This window comes from Atta colombica, unplaced genomic scaffold, assembly GCF_001594045.1.
Source record: "Atta colombica isolate Treedump-2 unplaced genomic scaffold, Acol1.0 scaffold78, whole genome shotgun sequence".
NCBI lineage: Eukaryota > Metazoa > Arthropoda > Insecta > Hymenoptera > Formicidae > Atta > Atta colombica.
In genome coordinates, this window is record NW_017259570.1 from 1,434,241 (window position 1) to 1,456,461 (window position 22,221).

The 22,221-nt window shown below is 38.1% G+C and overlaps 2 protein-coding genes across 2 annotated transcripts in view; one reads left to right on the forward strand and one right to left on the reverse strand.

Moving 5' to 3' along the window:
• LOC108692655 (tektin-2) overlaps window positions 1-321 on the forward strand; it is a 2,698-nt gene extending 2,377 nt beyond the window's left edge. The window contains exon 6 of the mRNA XM_018201007.1: window positions 120-321. Within this exon, the coding sequence (XP_018056496.1) occupies window positions 120-321 (202 nt within the window). The remainder of the gene's footprint in view (window positions 1-119) is intronic.
• Window positions 322-6,200: 5,879 nt separating this feature from the next.
• The window catches only part of LOC108692608 (Krueppel-like factor 5), a 51,099-nt gene continuing 35,078 nt past the window's right edge, over window positions 6,201-22,221 (reverse strand). Inside the window, exons 2-4 of the mRNA XM_018200940.1 lie at window positions 13,415-14,381; window positions 12,788-12,847; window positions 6,201-6,559 (exon numbers count right to left, since the gene is read on the reverse strand). Of these exons, the coding sequence (XP_018056429.1) occupies window positions 6,366-6,559; window positions 12,788-12,847; window positions 13,415-14,381 (1,221 nt within the window). The 3' untranslated portion in view covers window positions 6,201-6,365. The remainder of the gene's footprint in view (window positions 6,560-12,787; window positions 12,848-13,414; window positions 14,382-22,221) is intronic.

Genomic DNA, 22,221 nt, shown 5'->3' on the forward strand with positions numbered 1-22,221 from the left:
ACACACACACACACACACACACACAGAGTTGTAAAGCAGCTTTTTTTTACTAAGTACAATCATTAAAATTATTTGTCATTTCTTTTTCTTAAGTGCAAACTTTAAACTTAATTTTCTAGAACAAACTACAATAATCTGGAATCTTTGCTTAAACGGATCGACAACAATTTGGAAGACAAACAACATTCTCTGAACACCGATGTTATGTGTCTGGACATGAGAACACCACTGAAAACAGGAGACAGAGCGCGTTTACCTAATGAGACGGATCGTAATATCGTATTAACACATATGGAGAAAGAGATTCCGTTGGAATCTTAATCCTTACGATATCAATTCGATGTCTCATTCTTACCATCTTGGATCACTAGACTCGTTCATGTTTTCACCTATTTAAAATAGATCAAGAAAATCTCTAAAATTTCACAAACATATATTCAACTTTCTAGAACAAATGTTTAAACTTCATTTTAGAAAATAAAATGTAGAATACGTTATAATTATCGAAAGACTTATAAGTTAGGAAAAAGTAAGGAATCGCTCGGTCACTAGTGACCCATGACAGTTGAGTACGAGTTAATTCAACTGCCCCATTTGAGTTTCTAAAACATGATTTTGTAGACACTGTCTTTAGTGCTTAAAAAAACTTGTCAGTCTCCATCTTTATTTATACATATATTATAGATATATTATACAAAAAAAAAACAAGAATTTCGATTGAAATTTGATAAATATTAAGGAATGTTTGCAAACTGTTTATCCAGATACAATGAACGCTAAGTCACATTGTATGCCTTTCAACAAGTGACACAAATGACACGGTATGACACAATGGATCATTACATCATTGTTGTTTGCCAATGTTAAACAAAGGGTGCTTTCCAATTGCAATATCCTAGCCACTTTGTGTACACGGCGACACAAGTTGCGTTCCAATTGTCCATTATCGACGCAACGCTACACATCTGTATTCAGTTGAGGACTGTGTAAGCTTGATTTTCTAATGACAATTACATGTTACTTAGAGGCTCTGCACAATAATAGGAACAGAGAATAAGAATTTCAACCTATCAGAAATCATGTATTGTGGAATACAGTTTCTAATAGGTTGAAATTCTTATTCTCTGTTCTTTGTTCCTTTTATGCAGAGCCCCTAACTACGGCGGCTATAAATAAGTTTGAAAGACGTTGAATGGCCGGTACTTTTTACTTTTTATTTAATATAAGTGGAAAAAGCTACATTTAATCTAACTTTATCTGAAACAAATTTCAACCATGCACAGCGTACACATTTTGTTCCAATGAATCGTGTACAATGATACACTTTGTGCGTTCCTATCCCAGCAAACGAAATTGATTGAAATGAATTGAATGGATTTAGATTTTCAGAAAAATTGATTCACGAATGTTAAAGTGAATGTTTTTCAATCCTGAATGCATTTTTATTCATTTTTATTCATTTATATTGCATAGAGTATATCTATACTTTTCAATCTAAAAATAATATTAACTTTTACTGTGCACAACATACATCTTGTGAATATTGTTCAATTCAAAATTTTGAATAGGAAATGCAGGAAATACAGGAAAAATTTTCAATTGCATCTAATTAAATCTAATTGAATCCAATTGAATCGAATTAAATCCAAAAAAAAGTATTCGTTATTTAAAATATTTATCGGATAGAAAAAAAATTCAATTCATTTTAATCCATTCCTGGGGTGCACGTTTGTGTTAAGATATGTTAAACAATTGGAAAGCATCTAATGATGACTTGATTACTGTGTCACACTGTGTCGCTTGTTAAAAGGCACACGTTATCTTCTTCTTAACAACTGAATGATGAATTCGATTGGAAGCATTAGTGCGCATTGATGCATATTAAAGCCATTTAATTTGAATATAAAAGTGAAATATTTCGAATTGTAAAATATATATTTTACCTAATAGTATAATAAAATGTATTGAGTTTCTCAGGATTTAATAGATTTTTTATGTTTACGTATAAACATATTTTTACGTTATTTTGTGTACTTTAATTAAGTCCAATTAAATTCACTGTAATTAAGAAAAGGATAACGTGATTTTAGTGTTTACCATATCTGGATCCATTTTATTTTTATTTGCTATTGCAAAAATTCCCTTTTGTCAGCTTTGTAAACCTAATCGAGTCTAACCTTACATAAGAATCTTACCAAATTTCGTTTTCCATTTATATTTTCTTGGGAATCATTCTCATGTATATTTTTTTTTACGAATTCTTGATTTCTGAAAAGAAAATTTATATTATTTAGAAAAATTATAATTGAGAAGATTTATAAATTTATGAAACCTGACAATCATATGTCCAGGCACGATAAAATCGACTGAAACGATGAACATCGATCATGTCGATAATATGTTTGAGCACAGAGTTCCAATTCTCGACGTTAGATGTCGCCAAAGCGCAGAGCAAATAGCGCTGCCCTCTGTGTGGCAATGAAATCACGGAAGAGGGGTGGGGGAGAGGGGAGTGATGGTTAGAAGAGGGCACTAGTATATTAAAATTGCGACTGCTTACAGAGAGATATATACTATTTCGCATATATTTAAATTACACAACACACAAATTACAGCGTAAACATTACAGACAGACTGTAAGAAGTCGAGAATAGGAGGTGCGTACAAATTTGATTAGCGCGCTTCGGAGCGGGCTCGTCGATTCTATTGCTGCGTATCTGCAAATGAGGTATATTTCACATTTATATATAGTAATCATAAAGTTGATCCAACACGCAGACAAGCGGGACAATCGCTATCAGCAAGGAGAAGATGAAGGAGAACGACATGGAAATGAAAAGAAGGAGAAAAGACAAGATATGAGGATGGTGAGGATGAAAAGACTCGCACAGCAGCACACTTCATCCGAGAGACGTCCTGAGAATGTTCTTAGAATATCCGTAGGACATCTTCTGGACGTTTTTAGGAATGCGTCTCATTTCATGCATGATGTATTATTTTATCCTCCTTTAATAATCGGTAAACAACAATTAAAATAATATATCATATGTATCACGTGTAAAACGGAACGCATTTCTAGATTTTTCCTTGTTGTTTATCGAATATTAAGGAAGAATAAAAATACGCATTATCTATGAAGAGAAACGCACCCTAGGAGTTCCCTTAGAAGTTTGTACTATATGGGAAGAATCCACGACACGTAGGCAATGAAAGAAAGGACAGTAAACGACGATGACGATAACGACTCAAGGGAATCAATTTGGAAGAATGCGGTGACGAGATAGGCAGGCGGATAGACAGATATAAATAGACACATTACTTCGTTTTCCGTCTAACGTTCGTAACTACGTAACTACATAACGATTTGATCATTTGGTTATTATAATGATCGCGCGTTGTATACAAAGCGGCGATTACGGACAGAATTTTTGGCCTCCTGCGCGCGCTCCCGAGGTGGAACATGCTTGTTGTGCCGATATCGGAACGTAACGGAACGTCCAGATACGCGAAATCGCTTTTCGCCGATGCGACGCCTCTCTTTCTCCGCGCGTCAGGGACGGACGTGAACTTTTCGAGACCTGAAGCTGGATAGTCCGGTTTCCTAGCGATAATGTGTTAAAAAGAAAACAAAAGATCCATCTTCGTCTCTATAAGTTAAAATATTAGTTAATATTTTGAAACAAAATTATATCTTTCACTGGAGTGTTTAGATATTCAAATCTTTAAACATTGAAAAATACCAATTTTTCTTACTGACTGAAAGGATCAAGTGCGTAAATTACTATATAAAAATAAAGAAAGCGATGAGAAATCAAATATTTCATCAGTACAAAGAACATAATTATTAAAAAATCAAAAAATTTCAGAATCCTACCTTTTACGTGGGAAATATAATATTATCTAAAAAATAAATACGGTTAATTACGATTGCTCGCTTCTAAAGTTAAGTTGCATCAGAAGAGCCTTCGAGAATGAATATAAAAATCTTTATAAGTCTCCGATGAAACTAACCAACATTACAACCGACTTTACTTTTTGTGTTTCATTTAATCCGACTATTAATTGTCCTGGTCGAAACAGTCCTAGAGTCATAAAAAAAGCGCTATAAAAAAGGAAGAAAAAAAAAAGGGGAACAAATCTTTAGACTCTTAATAGAAGCATTGCCAAGCAAGAGCTATTAAAGGGACGAAGTAATTGATAGAAAGATGGCAAATATTATTTTTAAAAACCTCACGATCGAGGTTTCCACCCGGAAAAAAATGTAATTCCATATATATAATTATATAAAAAATTGACATATTTTATATATAATTATATATAATTAAATATAAAATATTTATGTATACAACATTTTTTTTCCGGGCAGCAATTTACAAAATCAAAAGCTTAAAAGAATTCATTGTCTCCCACGTGAGTCCCTGACATCGCTACAAATTTCGTCTCTGGCATTTTTGCCGCAGAGCGCATGGTTTTAGACGCGAAAGGTGTACATACATGCACACGCCTTTTGTGCGAAGCACAGTGAACAACGAGCGATGGATCGGATCGAATCGATCGGAGCACGCGTGAGAACGAATTATTCCCGGCCCATCGCTTCGCGTAATATACAGATAATATTACACTAGCTACATGGCTATCAGATGCGTATCTTCTGCTTTTTCTTATATTTTTTTTTACACGTATACACAAGCGCATACATATAGACTACCGCGCGTGTAGAATACGCATATAAATACACACTCGCATATAACACACGGACGCAACATTCGCCCACACATACATACACATACGTGCACGCGCACATCGATCGCTATAAGACATCTTATCTCTTCAAGACTACGCGAATTTGTACATAAGGCATCACGATATCGTGTCGTTTCTCACATACGAACGTGATAACGGCAAAGCGTGATACTCGCTCTTCTATCTATCTGTTTCTGCTATCAAGGAGGTTCGGTAAATATCGAGGCGAATTTCGCGTTAGCGACGACTATCGAAATGATGATGCGCGCGGCGCGAGACGCGGATTAAGCTTCTTCGACTCTTAAGCACGATCGTTTACACACCAAACAGGATATCTCGAGTCGCAGCCAGCTTCGAGATAGCGATAATTTCGAGATAGCGTTGCTTTAATCTGGCAAATCATTCTCGAGGGACTCGACGGCGTCGCGAGATGACAGCTCATATATAGCTTCAAAAAATATATGAATGACGATAGCGGAGCTGCCGTTTGTGCGACAAGTTAAATTTTTTAAGTAAATAAGAATATGTAGAAAAGATTGTGAGGGAGAAAACACGTGCATGGGAATGAAAAAATTCTTATCATCCGCGAATGCAAATATTTCGATAAAGTATCAAAGGTAAACGTTTTGAAATGAATGTAAAAGATTAGTAATAAAGAACCTGCCTTTTTTAAGACGGATGTTTTCGCTTTTACTTTCCAAGAGCATTGGCTTCACTTCTCTTCGCATAGGCTCGGGCCCATCCGTCGGTGTGAAGTTACGCTATAGTTAACCAAGGAAATTGTACGGGGATTGTAATATCCCTCACTCGGACTCGGTCCGTGAGTGAGTATACAGCGCTATGACGAAATATTTCCTCGCGATCACCACCCACCCGAGGATGTATTTCGTCATGACTGCTTAACAGTACTGAGCGTAACCGAAGCGATCGTCGAGATGGCTTCGAAATACTTCCCTGATATGTATATTGCGAATCGGGATCGACGATCGGGCCTACAGCCGACTTCGAAACTATAGTGGAATAATCGGATCGAGGACGATACAGCGAATTCAATTGCATCGATGATTGCGTAAACGAACGTGAGTCGAAGGTGCTTCCGCGGATCGAAAGTCAATTTGAAAAGATCCGCTAAATTTGTGATTCTCTTTTTGTGACAAAAACGGGATGACGTATGGAAAGAAATATAAAAAATGTAAATACATGCAATGGCTGCATTCGGAAGAAAAAGCAGTTTTACAATTATTGTAAAATTCTCTAATATGATTAATTTTTCCCTTAGTTCCTCACTGGATCTAAATTTACATCATGTCGAAGAATCTTACAATAGTTGCAAAGGTGCTTTTTCTGCTGAACGTAGAATATTTGCAATATAATGTCATAGATATCGCTCCATTTAGAAATTACGATAATATCTGTGACGATAAACAGTTTTTTTGTCTTAATAATTTCTACACATTTCTAAACTCTCTCGATGCTCTCCAACTAACAGTTTCGTAAAGCTCCGCGCCTCGAAGCCTGAATGGCGAAAACCACGCAGCGCGCGTCCAACACAGGTAGTCGAGAACGAACGGGAAGCAAAGAGAAGATCTCTCTCTTTCTCTGTCCATACTCTCGTACTCTCTTCACTTGGTGTGCTGCTTCGGGAGGTGCCGCTTCATGTGCAGCGCGAGATGATCGCTCCTGGCGAAGGAACGCTCGCAGACCGCGCATTTAAAGGGCTTAGCCCCGGTGTGCTTGCGGTAATGCCGCGTCAATTCGTCGCTCCTGGCGAATCGCCACTCGCATTCCGGCCATTGACACTGATACGGTTTCTCGCCTGAAACAGTCAACAAGAGGAAAGATATACATAAGTGAAAACGACGCGATGCGTGTCTGAGAGAGCGATCGTATAATAATTATTACGACTAATGAGCTGTTGGAATCACTGATTTATTACCCTTATTGTACGATTAATTCTTAAGTAAAGATACAATGTATTGAATAATTTGATTTGTCACTTAATCATTTTCTTCCGAGATATATTTGATTTCAAGAGTTTTATTAATTCCTGTAATTGGTTTCTAATATATTTTTTTTTAAATTTTAGACGATGCAATAACATTCTTCTGTCATTTCTAATATACGAAATATATGTTTCGAGATACATATTACGGTAGTCTTTGTGCAATCGAGTCCTTTTCGCATATCTTTCTACACGAAAGTGCGAAAGCGTATATCGATATATAGGGGAGTTTAATCGGTGCGACTTGTACGTTTCATGAGCGAGAATTCCGTTCGAGTTTCGAGACGGCGGCGACCTATTAGAGAACAAAGCGTTGCTCTTTGTGAGATAGAGCCGCGGGATGCGGTATACTTAGGTATATACCCCGTCGCGCCTCTCAGCTGCGAGAGATGCAGCACGGTGTGACCTTTAACTGTACCTGCATGCCGCAACACGCTCACCTGTATATTCTAGCGCAATCGCACCGGCCGAGGCCGGACCGCGCGCGAGTATAAGCGACCGGCCGAATGCAGCATTGCAATCGGCTAATGCGAACCAACATGCCCGCATTCCGCTCAGCTTCGCCGATTATCGAGGAATATGTCTTCCTTATTGCTATTATTATTTTACACGCGCCTGTGGCGTATTATCTTTATAAACGGGATTGAGAGCTCACGCGCGATGATTGACGTTAAAATTTACTGGATGCCATCGGGCCATCGGAATATGGACGCAGATCGGACTTGGAGAATTGACATTTAGAATTAGAGAGAGAGAGACAAGTTGAGATTTGCAAATCGTTATGGTCGAATATACACTCCCGAATTAAAAGGAAATCAAAGAATACCTATCCAGCAAACACAAATATAACATATATATGTAAATATACACGTTTTTATATCTCTGTTATATGACGATTTTGTGTATATAACTAAATGTTAATAATTTCGCATTCAATATAAATGTAAAATACAACACATGTAACGGTTGAGTGCGAAATTGTAACATTGATGTTATACTTTTAGTAAAGACCGGAGTGTATACATAACGCATAACGCATAAGAAAATCAACCAATCAGAGTCTTTTATTTCATTGGAAAGGAAGGAAATGAAGGACTTTGATTGATTCATTGTGATGCTTTATGCATTCTGCAAGATTCTGTACTTCCAACCTTAGAGCCACCACACACAAAATGACATAAGCTGCAAATCAAAATGGTGTTTTTGTTTGATGATGTTATGTTATGCTTATGCAGCTTATGTCATTTTGTGTGTGATAGCCCTTCACACATGAAATGCGCATAACAGAGCATAAGCATAACATGAGATTACTCCAATGAGCATAGCATAATGTCGCCATATTGATTTACATAAGATGCTCATTGATTTAGCGGCCTTATGTGTGCATTTCATGCGTGAAATTTCGTCTCTTTCGTCCCTTTTAGTATGGATATTTAATATAATATATATAATCGTTATAATCAAGAACTGAAGAAGAGAGTGCATCGTCAAGTCAGATTCGACAAGTTCGCTTTGGACACTTCCATAATTCTTGAAACGCATCTCGTGCATTTAAATTACCTACGCGATTCATGCAAACTTTAAGTCTCCTACGCCAACAATCGCCTCTTCGAGCCGTTCGCGAATTTGATCGCGACGAAAGATTCTTTTGCGCGAAACGGTGAGTAAAGAAGCGAGTGCTAAGCGAATAAAAGCGACCGAGACGGAGGCTCGACGGGGGATCCGAGGCAGGAGAAAGGAGGGAGGGCGAGCACGCACAGAAGAGGAGAAGAAAGAACTCGATAGCTGAGAGATACACCCACGCATCCTTCTAGCTCGTTCCTGTTCCTCTCTCGTGCGCTATAGGTACGGCATACGGAGACGACCCTAACCGGTCCTCGCCGCCGTGCCGCGAGAGTTGCATTCAGCGCTGCAGCATCACGTCGCAACGTGCCACGCGACGCACAGCCCAAGGAACGGTACTACTACCACGAACGCTATCCATTTACGGTATCACGCGCGTTCACGTGAGAATTCTTCTCCCGCGGATCTCCGCCGCGCCGGCGAGAACGGCGAAATTTCCTCTCGATCTGTCGGCTGACATTAGCAGGTTCATACCTATTTAAACGTTTATCCTGCTGACAAATATATAATTTCAAAAAAAAGATTTTTTATTAATAACTTGGATTAACATTGGAGTAGTCATCCGATTTTTTTACTCGTAAATGATTAGCTAAAGTATTTTATATTCTGATTAAAATTACTGTTATATATTAATAACGTATTGTATATTTGATTGTTTTTTTGATTTATTATTTGGCAGAGTTGGGTAAGTTAATGTTTTTTTTTAACTGAATAAAGTTAAGTTGAAGTAATAAAAAATTAACTTAACGTAAGTTAAGTCTTTACTTAACTTACGTACTTTAAAAAAACAGCCAGCACATAGAGAAGATACAAGGTCAGTGATTACTTTTTAATAAGTCTTAAGCCATAAGAAATTGATCAATTACAATCGAATGCGAGAAGAATATTTGACTGTAATTTGTTAATTTCTTATGACTTAAGGCTTAAAACATCTATTATAGATCCGGACTAAGGCTTATAGCATAATCGCATAAATCAATCAGAGGGCTGTATTAGTATCTTAAGAAATTACTTAAGATGATCTTAAAATATGAACAGATTACGAATATATACCCTTAGTCTTATTATATCTTATTATTTTTCTAAGATATTTAAAAGAGATAAAAAAATTTTTTACTTAAAAAAAAAGTTAAAAAGTTAACATTTAACTAGTTAAGTTAAAATTTTATGCATCTAAAATTAATTAAGTTAAGTTAAAAATTAAATTAAAAGTTATTAATTTTTTAACTTTTTTTTTAACTTTTAACGTTTTAACTAGTTGCTATCCAATCCTAGTATTTGGAAATATTTATGGATATGGATTTAATTTTTTGAAAAAAGTAAATAGAAACTAAATGAACATTAAACCGAATAAGTACGTTAAATATATCATGATAGTACTTAAAAAAAATGGAGATTTTTAATAAATTAATATAACGCTTTTTATTACAGCTTTTCAATGGAATTGCATATTTAAAATAATAAAGAAAATACATTAAACATTATCTATACAAAATATCTTACAATTTATATTTTTTTCGCCGCTAAAGCGTAAAAACACTCGATAACTATTCTCGAGTCAAATTAAAATATATAATCTCAAGAAAAGAATAAGAATGAATAGAAATGAAAAGTCAATTTATAAAAATTATTTTCCTTTCTGCAATGATATTTTCTAAGTTTAAACGCTCGATAAAATTCTTGATAAATGTAAAGCACGTTGGAATTTACGTGGCACGAGCTCTGTGTGGCGTATGTAATATTTGCGACTTTTCGACGACATTTACAGTCGAGGCTTTTATCCGTCTTATATAAAAGTTATTTTTATTTAGAAGAAATTCTCTTCAACATTCTTAACTGCTGAAAATGTAAAAGCATGCGTGACTATTCGTATTCTTTGATTTGTGCGACATCGCGAAATGTGATATTGCATTACGATGTTTCCAGAGTCGATCGGTCGAACCAGCGACACCTACGGGATCTCCAGGCGTCCCCGTTAATTTTGGATCACTTTCACTCGAGAGTCGACAGCGCTCCATTCCGCGGGCAAGTTGCTTTCCAAATACGCTTCCTAGTCCTACTTTGATCCAGATTTCTTCAGCTACCGGGCTTTCTCGCAATGTCTGGTTCTTGATTAATCTCTTGGTGATTAATGATAGCGCTTGAACTTAAATTTCTTTCAGATTGGAAAAATATTCTAAAAGTTAGAACAAACAAGTATATTACTTTAAATAGGAAACACCATTATGATCTGAATGTTAAGATGATGAACTATTATATATATTCATATAATTTCAGAAATGATAATTGCGTGCCGATATGATTGTCGGATTTTCAACGCAATCAATCTGAAATATTAATAATCCCCCCAAATTTCCCAAATTAATTTAAAAAAATTGTAATAAACTTATTGCGAAAAATATTCCCTCGACCGGGAGTCAAACCCGGATATCTTACGTTCCGTGCGAACGTCTTTAAACTACTGAGACTCAAGTATATACAGAATCAAATATATATTACATATATTTATACATACATACATACATACATATAATCATGAAAAACGAGCCGTTTAAATTTTTTCAGTTTAATTAGAAGATAATTTAATAATTTCTTAATTATTAAAACTTTTGAGAAGATAAACACGTATGAAAAAATGTCAGAAAATTTATTAGAAAATTTATTAACTTGAGTTTGATTAATGACATTTTTTGATTCAATTAAGGATGAAAGTAATTATAAATTATGTATATTTCTTTTATGTCATCATCACTTATAAGTCACGTATAAGTCACGATTAATATAAATTATGATATTCAATCTATATATTTATCGCGTCGATTATGAGTCAGCTATTAGTTCCCATTAATTATAAAGATTATTTTCGTATAATACATAATTCTAGACGTTAATGAATTAATAACGAAGTCGAACACACGCGGCTCGTGGCACGGTGCATTCACACAGCGGTGCAGCGGTGCAGCGAGGGTTCATTCACGAGTCGTTCGACAGACTCGCGCGCGAGTGGCGAGTGGCGAGGGCCACGTGCCCCTCTCGGCTTCTCCTCCACGTCGAAGCTAAGCGTTCCCCCCCGTCGACCCCGTCTCGACTCGCCTGTATTCGAGAGATCGCGCGACAAATTGAAATATCCTCGTATAATCTTGCATATCGATCGGTTCTCCATTCTAATCGATCGACGGAATGTCGTAAGGATTGATCGACGGACAAGATGTACAAGTCGCGGCAAAGTGGCTGGTAGTAAATTAATTTAGCTGGTATCGCTGTTATATCTATCGCGCGAGCGCAGAGAGAAACATGTCTATTAGATTCAAATGTCAATGGAGGAGTTACAAAGACGAATTTGAATCACTGGCGCATATATAAGTTATGGTTGCGTGCTAATCTATTTCAATGTGAATCCGTAAGGTTACATTAGGTAACGAGATGTTTAAATCATTTTCAGACGTCGATCGAAATTAATTAGAAGATAATTTATTAATTAAGTTTATATATAAAAGTTTTGAGTATATAAAGTTTTAGTATATAACAGTTTTGAGAAGGTAAACACGCATGAAGTGAAGGATGAAAGGATTTAGTGTGCGATTGTCTTTTTGCCTTGGTTCTCCTTGCGCGCGTTCTTTGAATCTTTTGAAATTTTATATCGTTCGACCGATTCGTTTCAGACGATGACACGGGTTTACCGCAAAAAAAAAAAACTCAGGTATCAATTCGAAAGTGGTACATCGCACTTAAGATGCCTCCGGCTTGCATTCCGCGAGAGACTGCCGCGTAGGCACGTGTGCGGGAAGCACATCTCTTCGTCCTTTTCTCCGCCCATCTTTATCTCTCTTACTCTCACGCTCTCTCGCTCTTTCGCTTGCGCTCCACGCGTGTGGGAACTAGCGTGCGTGCCCGTCCAGGTAGCTACATACGGCAGACGGTGTTGGTACTACGACTCACGTCCGTGTGTTGGCGAAGCTTGGACATGGATAAGATGTGGGTCGGTCGCTAGCTTCGCTCTAAGCGGAGAGTCGCATACCACGAGAACTTCGTGCGTCCCTTACCACGTTTACATATGATAGAAGCGCCTTTGCGCGACACTGCGCGCAAGTAATGCCAGTCGAGAAACTAAGAGATGGAAAAGAAGAGACAGAGAGAAGAAAGAAAGAGGAGGGGGAGAGAGAGAGAGAGAGAGAGAGAGAGAGAGAGAGAGAGAGAGAGAGAGAGAGAGACGGCTGAGGACCGCGCCCTGCCCACACGCAAACGTCGACTACTCGACCTCGCGCTTTCAAACTCTTCGTCTCGCTTCGCGTAGATGAGCTACATACCTAATTACCAGAGAATACACGGAAGCCCCTCCCCCTAATTTGAACGTTCTCCCTTGTACTAGCAACCACGTGTACGACGTGAAACGTCAAAGACAGCAGCGTTTTCACTCACCCGTGTGTATCCGCTGATGGGCCTTCAGGTGCGAACTCTTTGTGTAGACTTTCGTACAACCTGCAAAAGAAAACAAGAAATTAGGTCGAAAATCAAAGTTAAGAATACGATCAAAAGGATAACGTCAAAATCTTATATGATGTTTGTAAACTGCTTTTTTTTTAAAATACAATTTGTTAAAGATACTATCAAATTAATAGCCGACACAGTGATAAAAATATAATTATTGCGTATTTACTCCGATCCAAACAAATATTGTCAAATTTCTGAAATTAAACATTTTAATTTAATATTTAATTTAATGTTATAACAGACACTAAATAAGTCAATGTATAGTTTTTCTTTTTTTAATTCTTTAAAAAAAAAAAGAATTATAGAATAGGAGTCTTAGAGTGGTATTCATAGTCTGTTCTTATTTCAAGACTCAAGACTGTCTTAAGAAATATCTAATATGGCTCTCTCTGATTGGTGATTTCTTAAGACGTAACTGTACTTAAGACGGTCTTGAATATAAGATCTGATTACGTTTCTAAGATTCCTATTCTAAAACTCTTAACGATATCGATATCGTTATTAAGAGTTACAGAGAATAATCTAACAACAAGTTTAAGGATTCCATATATTCACCTATGAAATCGCAGTGGTGCACCCGGCGTTTCTCCAACTCCGGATTATTTCGTCTGTTAAATTTGGTCGACATCGACGGCGGTTGGATCCTGTGGGCTGGATTCAGAATCGGGCCCGGCTGGGGATACGGGGGTGGCGGTGTCCGCCTAGGTGGACCGGCGCCGATGGGTGAGCTGGGATCAGAGATCGGTGGCGTCAGTGGCGAAATATACATCAGCCTCGTCATCGAGCCGTAGAGCGGCGATGTCGCGTTGCCGCTCGGCTGATGATGACTGGTCGTTGACGAATCACTATTGCTACCGCCATTGTTGTTGCTGTTGTTGTTGCTGTTGGCGCCATTGCCGTTATCGTTATTGCTACCGGCATTACTTCCGCTCGTGTTATTACTATTAACAGTCCTGCTGTTGTTGTTATTATTATTATTGTTGTTGCTATTGGGAAAGTTCTTGAAAAGCGCCGCCGTTGTCGTCGTTGTTGTCGTCGTCGTCCGATGGTGTACGACGTGCTGAACACTAGAGGGATTTGGAAAGGGATTCTGTGAGGAATTTGTGGCCGGTCCCTCAAGGAGATGCAAAGTCGGCGGTGGCGGTAACGGTTCCGTCTTGATCTCCACCGGGGAGAGAACTGGCGGCGGTGTCACATCGTCAGTCTCCATTTTTATGTGAGATTGAGAGCCCAACATATCCGCGTTTTCCGGATCCAACTTTTGGATACTCGACGTGATATCCTCCCAGAGCGGTGGCCTGAGGAAGACATCGTCGTCCTGACCGGCGCCCGTCGGCTGACTCCTGGAGGAGACGAAACTGGCCTGCGGTGGTCGGCACACCGCCGTAGGTCCGCCGACCTCGAAGAAGTCCTCCATGTGCACGGACGGCTCCCGCACATCTCTCGCGTCCGATTCATCCTCGTCCAATCTTTGCAGACGATCGAGATCCTGCCTGCACAGCAAAGTGTCCAGGTCCGACGTCTGCTGAGAACAAGAAGAGATATTACTCATTTATTTAGTTAATATTTCTCAATTTTAACTTAAATTATTACAAAGATGTCATTCACATTATTTAATTATATAATTTTTTTCTCAATCTCAAAAATGACTGAACTAAAAAAAATGTGATTTTTTTAGTTAAAAATTTTCTACAAGAGTGAGTGAGTGAAAAAAAGAGAGAGAGAGAGAAAGAGAGAGATTTGAGTTGTATTGTTTTCGTAAATAAAAAAGAGAGTCTTCTACAAACATTTAGAGTAGATAATTGTGGTGATTAAAATTTAAAACAGACATTGTTTTATTTTGAATTTAATCATTATAGTGGATCAAAATAAATGTAAACTGTTAACGATATTTCAAGTTATATCACTTTTGAATTATTCCGAATTGTTATAATTTTAGATTATCAAAATCACAACAAAGAAAGATTATTTTTAAAGATTATGAAATCAAAATAACAAAAATGACCATATTGATCATATTTCTGAGAATACATTCTTTTTGTCGATATTATTTAATTAATTAATCATTTCCTTAAGTTTTTTTGATTATGTCACTTTTATTGAATTAAGGAAACAATGTTACTGTTTAATAATGTTACGTTTCGTACGATGTAATGCTATCTTTTGGATAACTTTTTCTTTATTTAATCGGTAATAGATTATCTACGTTTATCAAAATGTTAATATTTTCAGTGCTAATAATAGCAATAGATATGCAATATAAAAAACTGTTTAGCGATAACTTTTGGAGGAAACGTTTTCAAATATACGTTCAAAGCCCTTCTACTAACGATAATCGACTAAAGTCCCTTTAGGGTCATTCTAATAACATATTATAAAGAGCGCATCTGCCGAGAAGAGAACGGAGGGCGAATGACTTGCGATATGGTGATACGCGCGGCGAAGGTCCCCGGGTCGAGCGTCGTCAACATGCACAACGCTGTCTCGCCCTACGACGTCCAGCACGCGCGAGGAGGAGCGACGGAAGACGGAAAGCGGGATGCCGCGTCATCCTTTGCATGATTTGTACACGAGCAACGCCGCCCTCACGCCCCATGGTACACCGCTCGCTCATTCTTCCTCTCTTTTCCTCTCTTTTCCTCTCTCGTCAGGTTGAAAGACGACGAGTGCCACCTCGCTACAGCGCGCTTGGTGTATAACATTCGAAGGATTTCTACAAGGGTCTCTCAGATCGACGCATCACTCGTCGCCGGCGATGTTAGGCGTCGATACTGTTCTCGCGCCGGAAATGCGTGTGGGTATCAAAAGCGAAGCTGGGAGACAGTTATCGGCATCGTTTCGATCTTTACGACTTTAACGCTTCTGCTGGTATCCTAACTCGTGGTCAAAGCCATGGAATCGTACCGAGTACCTGTCGAAAAGGGATCGAAAAGATTGGGTTCCTTCCATTTTGATGACACAAGTAGACACAAGTGATGTTCTAACTTTGTTGCTTACTGAATGTTAAGAAAAACAGGATGAAGTTTGTATCACCTTGTGTATCATTAAAGTGACCCTACCATGGTCAATAATACTGTCAGTACTAACAAATACTAATAATATTACTGATCGTGTGTGATTGATGTTGATGAATTGACATACAGAAATATTGACAATGATTTGGATTTTAATTTTCGAGCATTAATATCGCTTTATTAGGATCCATATGTCACAATATATGTCACATATATAATGTGTAATAAATAATTTACGTAAAATAAAAGTGAAATATATTGTCAATAATAATGATCATGTAAAGTTATAAAAATACTATAAATATTGATGCGTACTGTCAATATACTGATTCAATATTACTGATCAGTATTATTGAGCGTGTAGTCATTTTTAAATAGAAAGCACTCATTGCAGTTCGATCTTTAAGATTTCAACATATAAAATGTTAAAGTCTCTTTGTCTAAAATTGAAATTATAAAAGGTAAAAGAGATGTCGTCGAATGTTTCAATATATTGCGAAGAAACACTTATAGATTCCTTGAAAAATATCATGTGGCAAGCTTTCGAGCTTTCGATCGGGTTTTGCTGCTCGCGCGGTTTGTGCAGCCCGCAATGATTTATGAATTATTTACACAATGAATAATTCATCGTCGGAAGATTGGTACACTCGCGACATTCGATCGTACCTGATATGCAATTTGAAAAGGAGCTCGTGTGCGCAAGCGAGGTACGATATGCACGCGAAACATTATACTTAAAAATTCGTATTATTATGCTTAAATCGTAGCGAAACGCGTTGTGTTGAACGATACTGCCTTAATCGCAAAGATTTTGCTTTTATAGAAAAAAAAGAGTATAAATCAGAAAATCTATTTTCGCGGATAGAAAAAAACGGAGGAAAGTCGAAAAAAAAACAGTTGTAGTCATCAATTCACTGTAAATGTAAAAAAAAATTATAAAAGATCGAATAAACGGAGATCTTTCTCGTGATTCAAGTTTGAATTCAGAAAAATTATGATGATTTGAAAATGCGATTCAAAAAGATGTAGACAAAACGCCAAGTGATTTGTAATGTAATCAGGCTAGCGCTTGAGATTGAATTTGACCAATCAAAAAGTTCACTTAAACCTGATTTGGTTTTAAATTCAAGCCTCTATTTTGTAACTCTTAATGACAATGTAAAATAATATCATTGTCATTGCACAGGTATTATACATAATAAAAAAGTTGCGCAACAACAATATAACGATGCTGTCGTTAAGACTTACAGAATAGGAGCCTCAATCTCTAATTTAATATGATAAATATAATAGATAATAGATAAAAATAATTTCTACAATAAGCTATTACTTAAATTTTAAGCCTTAAGTTATAAGAACCACTAATCACAGCCGAATATAAGAAGAATAATCGATCATGATTGATCAATTTCTTATAGCTTAAGACTTATTAAAGCTAGGCAATGACTTATTGTAGAAAACTTCGTTCGCGTATCGTGAACGTAAAAACAGTATTCGACATTTGATTATATATAGATCTAATAAAATGCATTGAAGATCGAATGGCACCGCTGTACGAAAACCACACACGATATTAAACACAAGTGTTGGAGTGAAATGCGTTCGAACGAAAGAAATTACAATTTCGTAATTTTCTTTCTCGATCCATCGAGGCCCGCCGCCGCGGTGGGATCAGCCTCTTTTCCTACGGTCTCTCGTCTCATCCGTCTCTTTCTCGCGTTGCGATGATAATGATAGTGCGGAGCGCGAGCAAAGTTCGTCCATCCGGCTATTAATGCGCGTAATCATAGAGCCAGGGTCGCCGGTGTTAATAATGCGTTTTCGAATCTGTCGGAGCGAGAACGAACACCCACGCTGCGCCGATACTGCGCGTCGTTATTATGTACCGGCGGATACGCGCGTATGGGTTTATGCGTGCGTACGCGTGTGCGTGTGCGTACACTCCCACGCGCGCGCGAACGCACGCTACGCTAATATCTCCGCTTGATTATTCCAGGTGATCACAAGCTGGTTTGTTGTTACTGCTCGCACACCAGTAACACAACGACGATGACGACTACGGACGGTTGTAATCGTCCTCGGAAAAGGAATAATTTTTTTTCTCTCGGCTATAGCGAGTCAATAAATCCAGTTTGTCTTATTCTGGTGACACACACACAAGATCCATTCTCCTACAAATCGATTAGCATGCAGCCAATGATTCCGGAGTGCAAGAACGTTTCTCGCTACGACTCCCGTTGCTGGTGCTGTATTATTAGGTTCGCGAGAGGAAATGTGGAAAATCGCGAGAAGCGAGAAAAGTCGAGGAAGAGCATGATAGGAGAAAATAAGAAAGAGTTTCATCGTTTTTAAATTTACAATTATTATATAAAAATGTAATTATTCGTAATTATTCATAGTATACTTTCATCCCGAAATGAGATATCACTAGAAGACATCGATGCTTTGAAGCAAATCGCGAACACACTTTCTCTACCGTCTTTTATTAAAATAAAAGAACAGAAATTAGAAATTTAATTAATTAAATATTGTATATAGTCGTTTATCAATTTACGTAATATCTTGAGCGCCTTCGATATGGCGCTTCCGATAACTCGCGTGATCAAGCTGGCTCGTACTTCATAATTATCGGGAGCGAATCACCGACTAAATTCCTCGATATAGCAACATGATAAACGCAATGCGGCCAAGATGGAATAGAAGAATCGAAACGACGCGACGCCATACTGCTCGCAATGAGAAAACGCAACGCGCAGAAGCAAGCACAGCTCGCCGAATCAATCTGGGGAGGCCACACCCTCTGACCTAAAGCCTTATTATCACGATAAACGCCCAGGAAAATGTCAGCCATGAAGCCGCCCCGAATTGTCCTTACGCGCGATTCTCGCTGAAACGCTTATCATTGCCGTTGCGACTTTGCGTTTCATATCGTGATCGCGATCACGCTATCCGCTCGGAGTCTCGGACGGAATACGTTTCGTTCCCGCGAGAAGGTATGACTATACTCCGCGATACGTACCATATTTTTCTGCTCGTCGAAGCGTTCCGACCTCGATAATAATGCGCGGACGCGGGGGTAGCCACAGTGATCGCTTTCATAATACAAAGCCTTTGGATTCTTAGTAGATAATTATTTTCGCGATACTTGTGCTCGTTTCTACCAATGTAGATTAACTTTAATCTTGATTCAACTTACTCTTCAAGTTTTTCTAATTTTAAATATTAAAGAGAGATTATAAAAATTAGTATACATGATGGCTCATTTGTGTTTCGGATTAATTTTCATTCTTTTAACAAATTTGCAAAAATTATTAAGTGAATCTTACGTCTTTAGAAGTATTTACGAGATTGTATATTTTAAAAACATGTATATAAATATGTTGAACTTGATGCGTCTAATTTTTCGAAAAAACAAGAAATGTAAAGGACATGAATGTAATCAATTATCTGTTTCATCCAATCGTAACCTGTAACTGTAATTTAATTGATACAATCATACATATAGGATAATGTGAAATCTGTGTATCAAATTCTATTGCTTGTTACTGGAATATTAGAAGATTAACGTGTATCACTTATCCAAGATTCGCTCGCCAGTTCTCTGATTGTCCTACTGTTTCAGTTTCTTTTCCTTTCACGGTAGAGCTTTAGAAAACGCAGTAAAACGTAAGCAGTAAACGAATTAACATAGTAAAATTCGTAAGATTACAACGCAAGCAGTAGCCAATTCAACATGTTAATTTCCTTATTGCTTACGTTTTAGATTTTTCTGCTTTAAGTTTTTTTATGGGCCCTTGTAACAAAGAATCCCGCACAAAACATATGGAAAATAGGTCCCAGCTAATTTGGTTGAATTGTTTGTAATATGTTGTAGTTCTGATCGTCCTGGTCAGCGATTTTGACAGTCAAAAAAAAACAGCGATTTTGGCAGAGTTTGATGTACAATAATTCAAAAACTGTTCATTTTATTTACATTATTTTATTTTTGACCAGAACGATCAGAATTACAATATGTTACAAATTCAGCCAAATTAGCCCATTTTCCGTATGTTTTATGATCCTTTAATTTGACACACTTAGTGCAAATTAAAATCGTCATAAGTACAAAGACGTGTGTTTAATATAAATATAGAAACGGATTAAACCGCGAAATCCTCAATACGTTTTATTATTAAATAAAACATGTATTTTATAATTTGAAATATTTGCGTTTTATACTTGGATTAAATCAGTATACAACACCCAATAAAATTAATATGCACAAGTGCGTACTAGTACGTGCGCCAACCGAATTCGCTATTAGGACTTGGCCAAGATGAGACTCTCGTTAGTTGAACCGAAGGAACAGCTCTAACATCAGGCAAAATGAAAAAAAGATGAAGGAGGATCTCAAATTCAAGCTCCGAGCGAGTGCGGGTCGCGTCACGTCGCGTCGCGTCGCGTCGCGTCGCGTCGCGGATGTAGAGAGACGTGGCTGACGGGGCTGAAGGGGCTGAAGAGGCACAAGAGAATGCACGGAGTGCGTCCCTCGCATCTCGCATCCTCCGATGTGATTCCCCCAGCCCCCTCGAAAGGGCTGTATATCCTCATGGCGGCTGGCGCGGCGCGGCGCGGACACGTAGATTCTATCTCTCCATCCATTCAGCCGCCTAGGTAATAAAACTCTCGCGTCCATTATTTACTTGCATTATCGTTACTTTACGCCCACACGGACGCGCCGTATTTATGGTAAAATTATTCAGCATTATTTCGCGGATGTGAATAAGATGATGCCAGAGATACGTCGCCGTCGCCGTCGCGCGATTCGCGAAATCTTTCAGGCGGAAAGCGAGATCGCGCGAGATCTACCGCGTGAGGGTAATCGCGCGCGATCGAGATCCAATCGAGATCAATGCGGCCGATCACGATTCTCGGTATAACTCGCTGGAGGTTTCTGCTTCGTTGCAGCGAAGGAGAAACCGAATTTAACCACCCTTTCGCTACGGTAACCGAACCATCATCGACACTATCGCCGCGTGACGAGATTGCCGAAGGCGATATTTCGGCCAATCTCCTGGAAACCTGCCGGAAGCGAGGGGGTTTCAGCCTATCGGCTAAAAGTACAGTCGCGAGGGGGTTGAAAGGGAAGAAAATCGATTCTCGGGTATCGTTGCGCTGGTTGCGCAAATGCCTTTAAAAGGATGGCGCGACGATTAGGATGAGGAGGCAAATGGCGGCGATGGCAGTGGTAGGCAAAAAAGTATCATTGTTCTCTGTATACATTTCGTAAGTAGATTGGCATTTGTGATGCAAGTCGAACCGTGCTGCCGCTGCTGCTGCCGCTGCCGCCGTCGCTGCTGCTGCTGCTGTTACCGCTGACCTTTAAACGACTTTCTTTTAGACTACGCGTGACTTGATCTCGGAACTCGATTCTGCTCGATTCCCCCTCATCGTCGTTCTGCTCGACACGAGAGTGATACGTGCACCAGCAGCACCGACATCGCACCGAAGTCGCCCAACGCCGCGCGGAAACGCGCGCGAATTCTGCGTGCGTGGCGAGATATCTCCGAGTTATCGCGTTCCGCTAATTACTAATTACTCGGCACACGGAAATTTATACCTCAGACTGTGCCGCACATTCTCTTGCACTGTTCCGCGTGGAGTAATCCGACAAATTTCGCGAGACTTCCCTGTATTTCGATGAGAGACTATCGATGTTCTCTATTTTTAGTAATAAATTATTCGCAGATTTAAGATTTTCATTAACATCAGATTGTCAATATTCTTATAAAAATACCGATTGGCATTAAAAATTATTAAATTACTTGTCACTACTCTGGTTCTGATCATATGATTGCATTTCATGAAAAAGATTTCAGTGCGGTTTTGCGGAATCAGATATGTATATAAATTCACACAGAAATATTTCAGCATTAAGATCCGCTTTGATTAAACATATTATAGGATTTCTTTTATTAAATCTAGCTATACACTCTCAGAGAGCTCCCATGAGAGCCCATCCATACTTATCGTAATTTCCATAAAAATGGACATATTTCAATTAATTTTTTCTCAATCGATGGAGAATTGATTGAGAAATAAGTTCCTAATGTGTAAAAGTCGATAAAATTATGGAACTTCGAGATATATGATTTAAAAAAAAAAGAAAAGTATAAAAACACGTAAGAATCTCGATTTAGAAAATTGCACTGAAGTGTCTGGTCACCCCAGTGAGTATAGCTGAGATTAAATATATTTCTATTTTAACGCATATAACATAAATATATAAATAAATGTATAAATATGTAAAAATATATATATCAAATTTGAAAGAATGTGAAAGACAAATGTAACATGCTGCGTAAATTA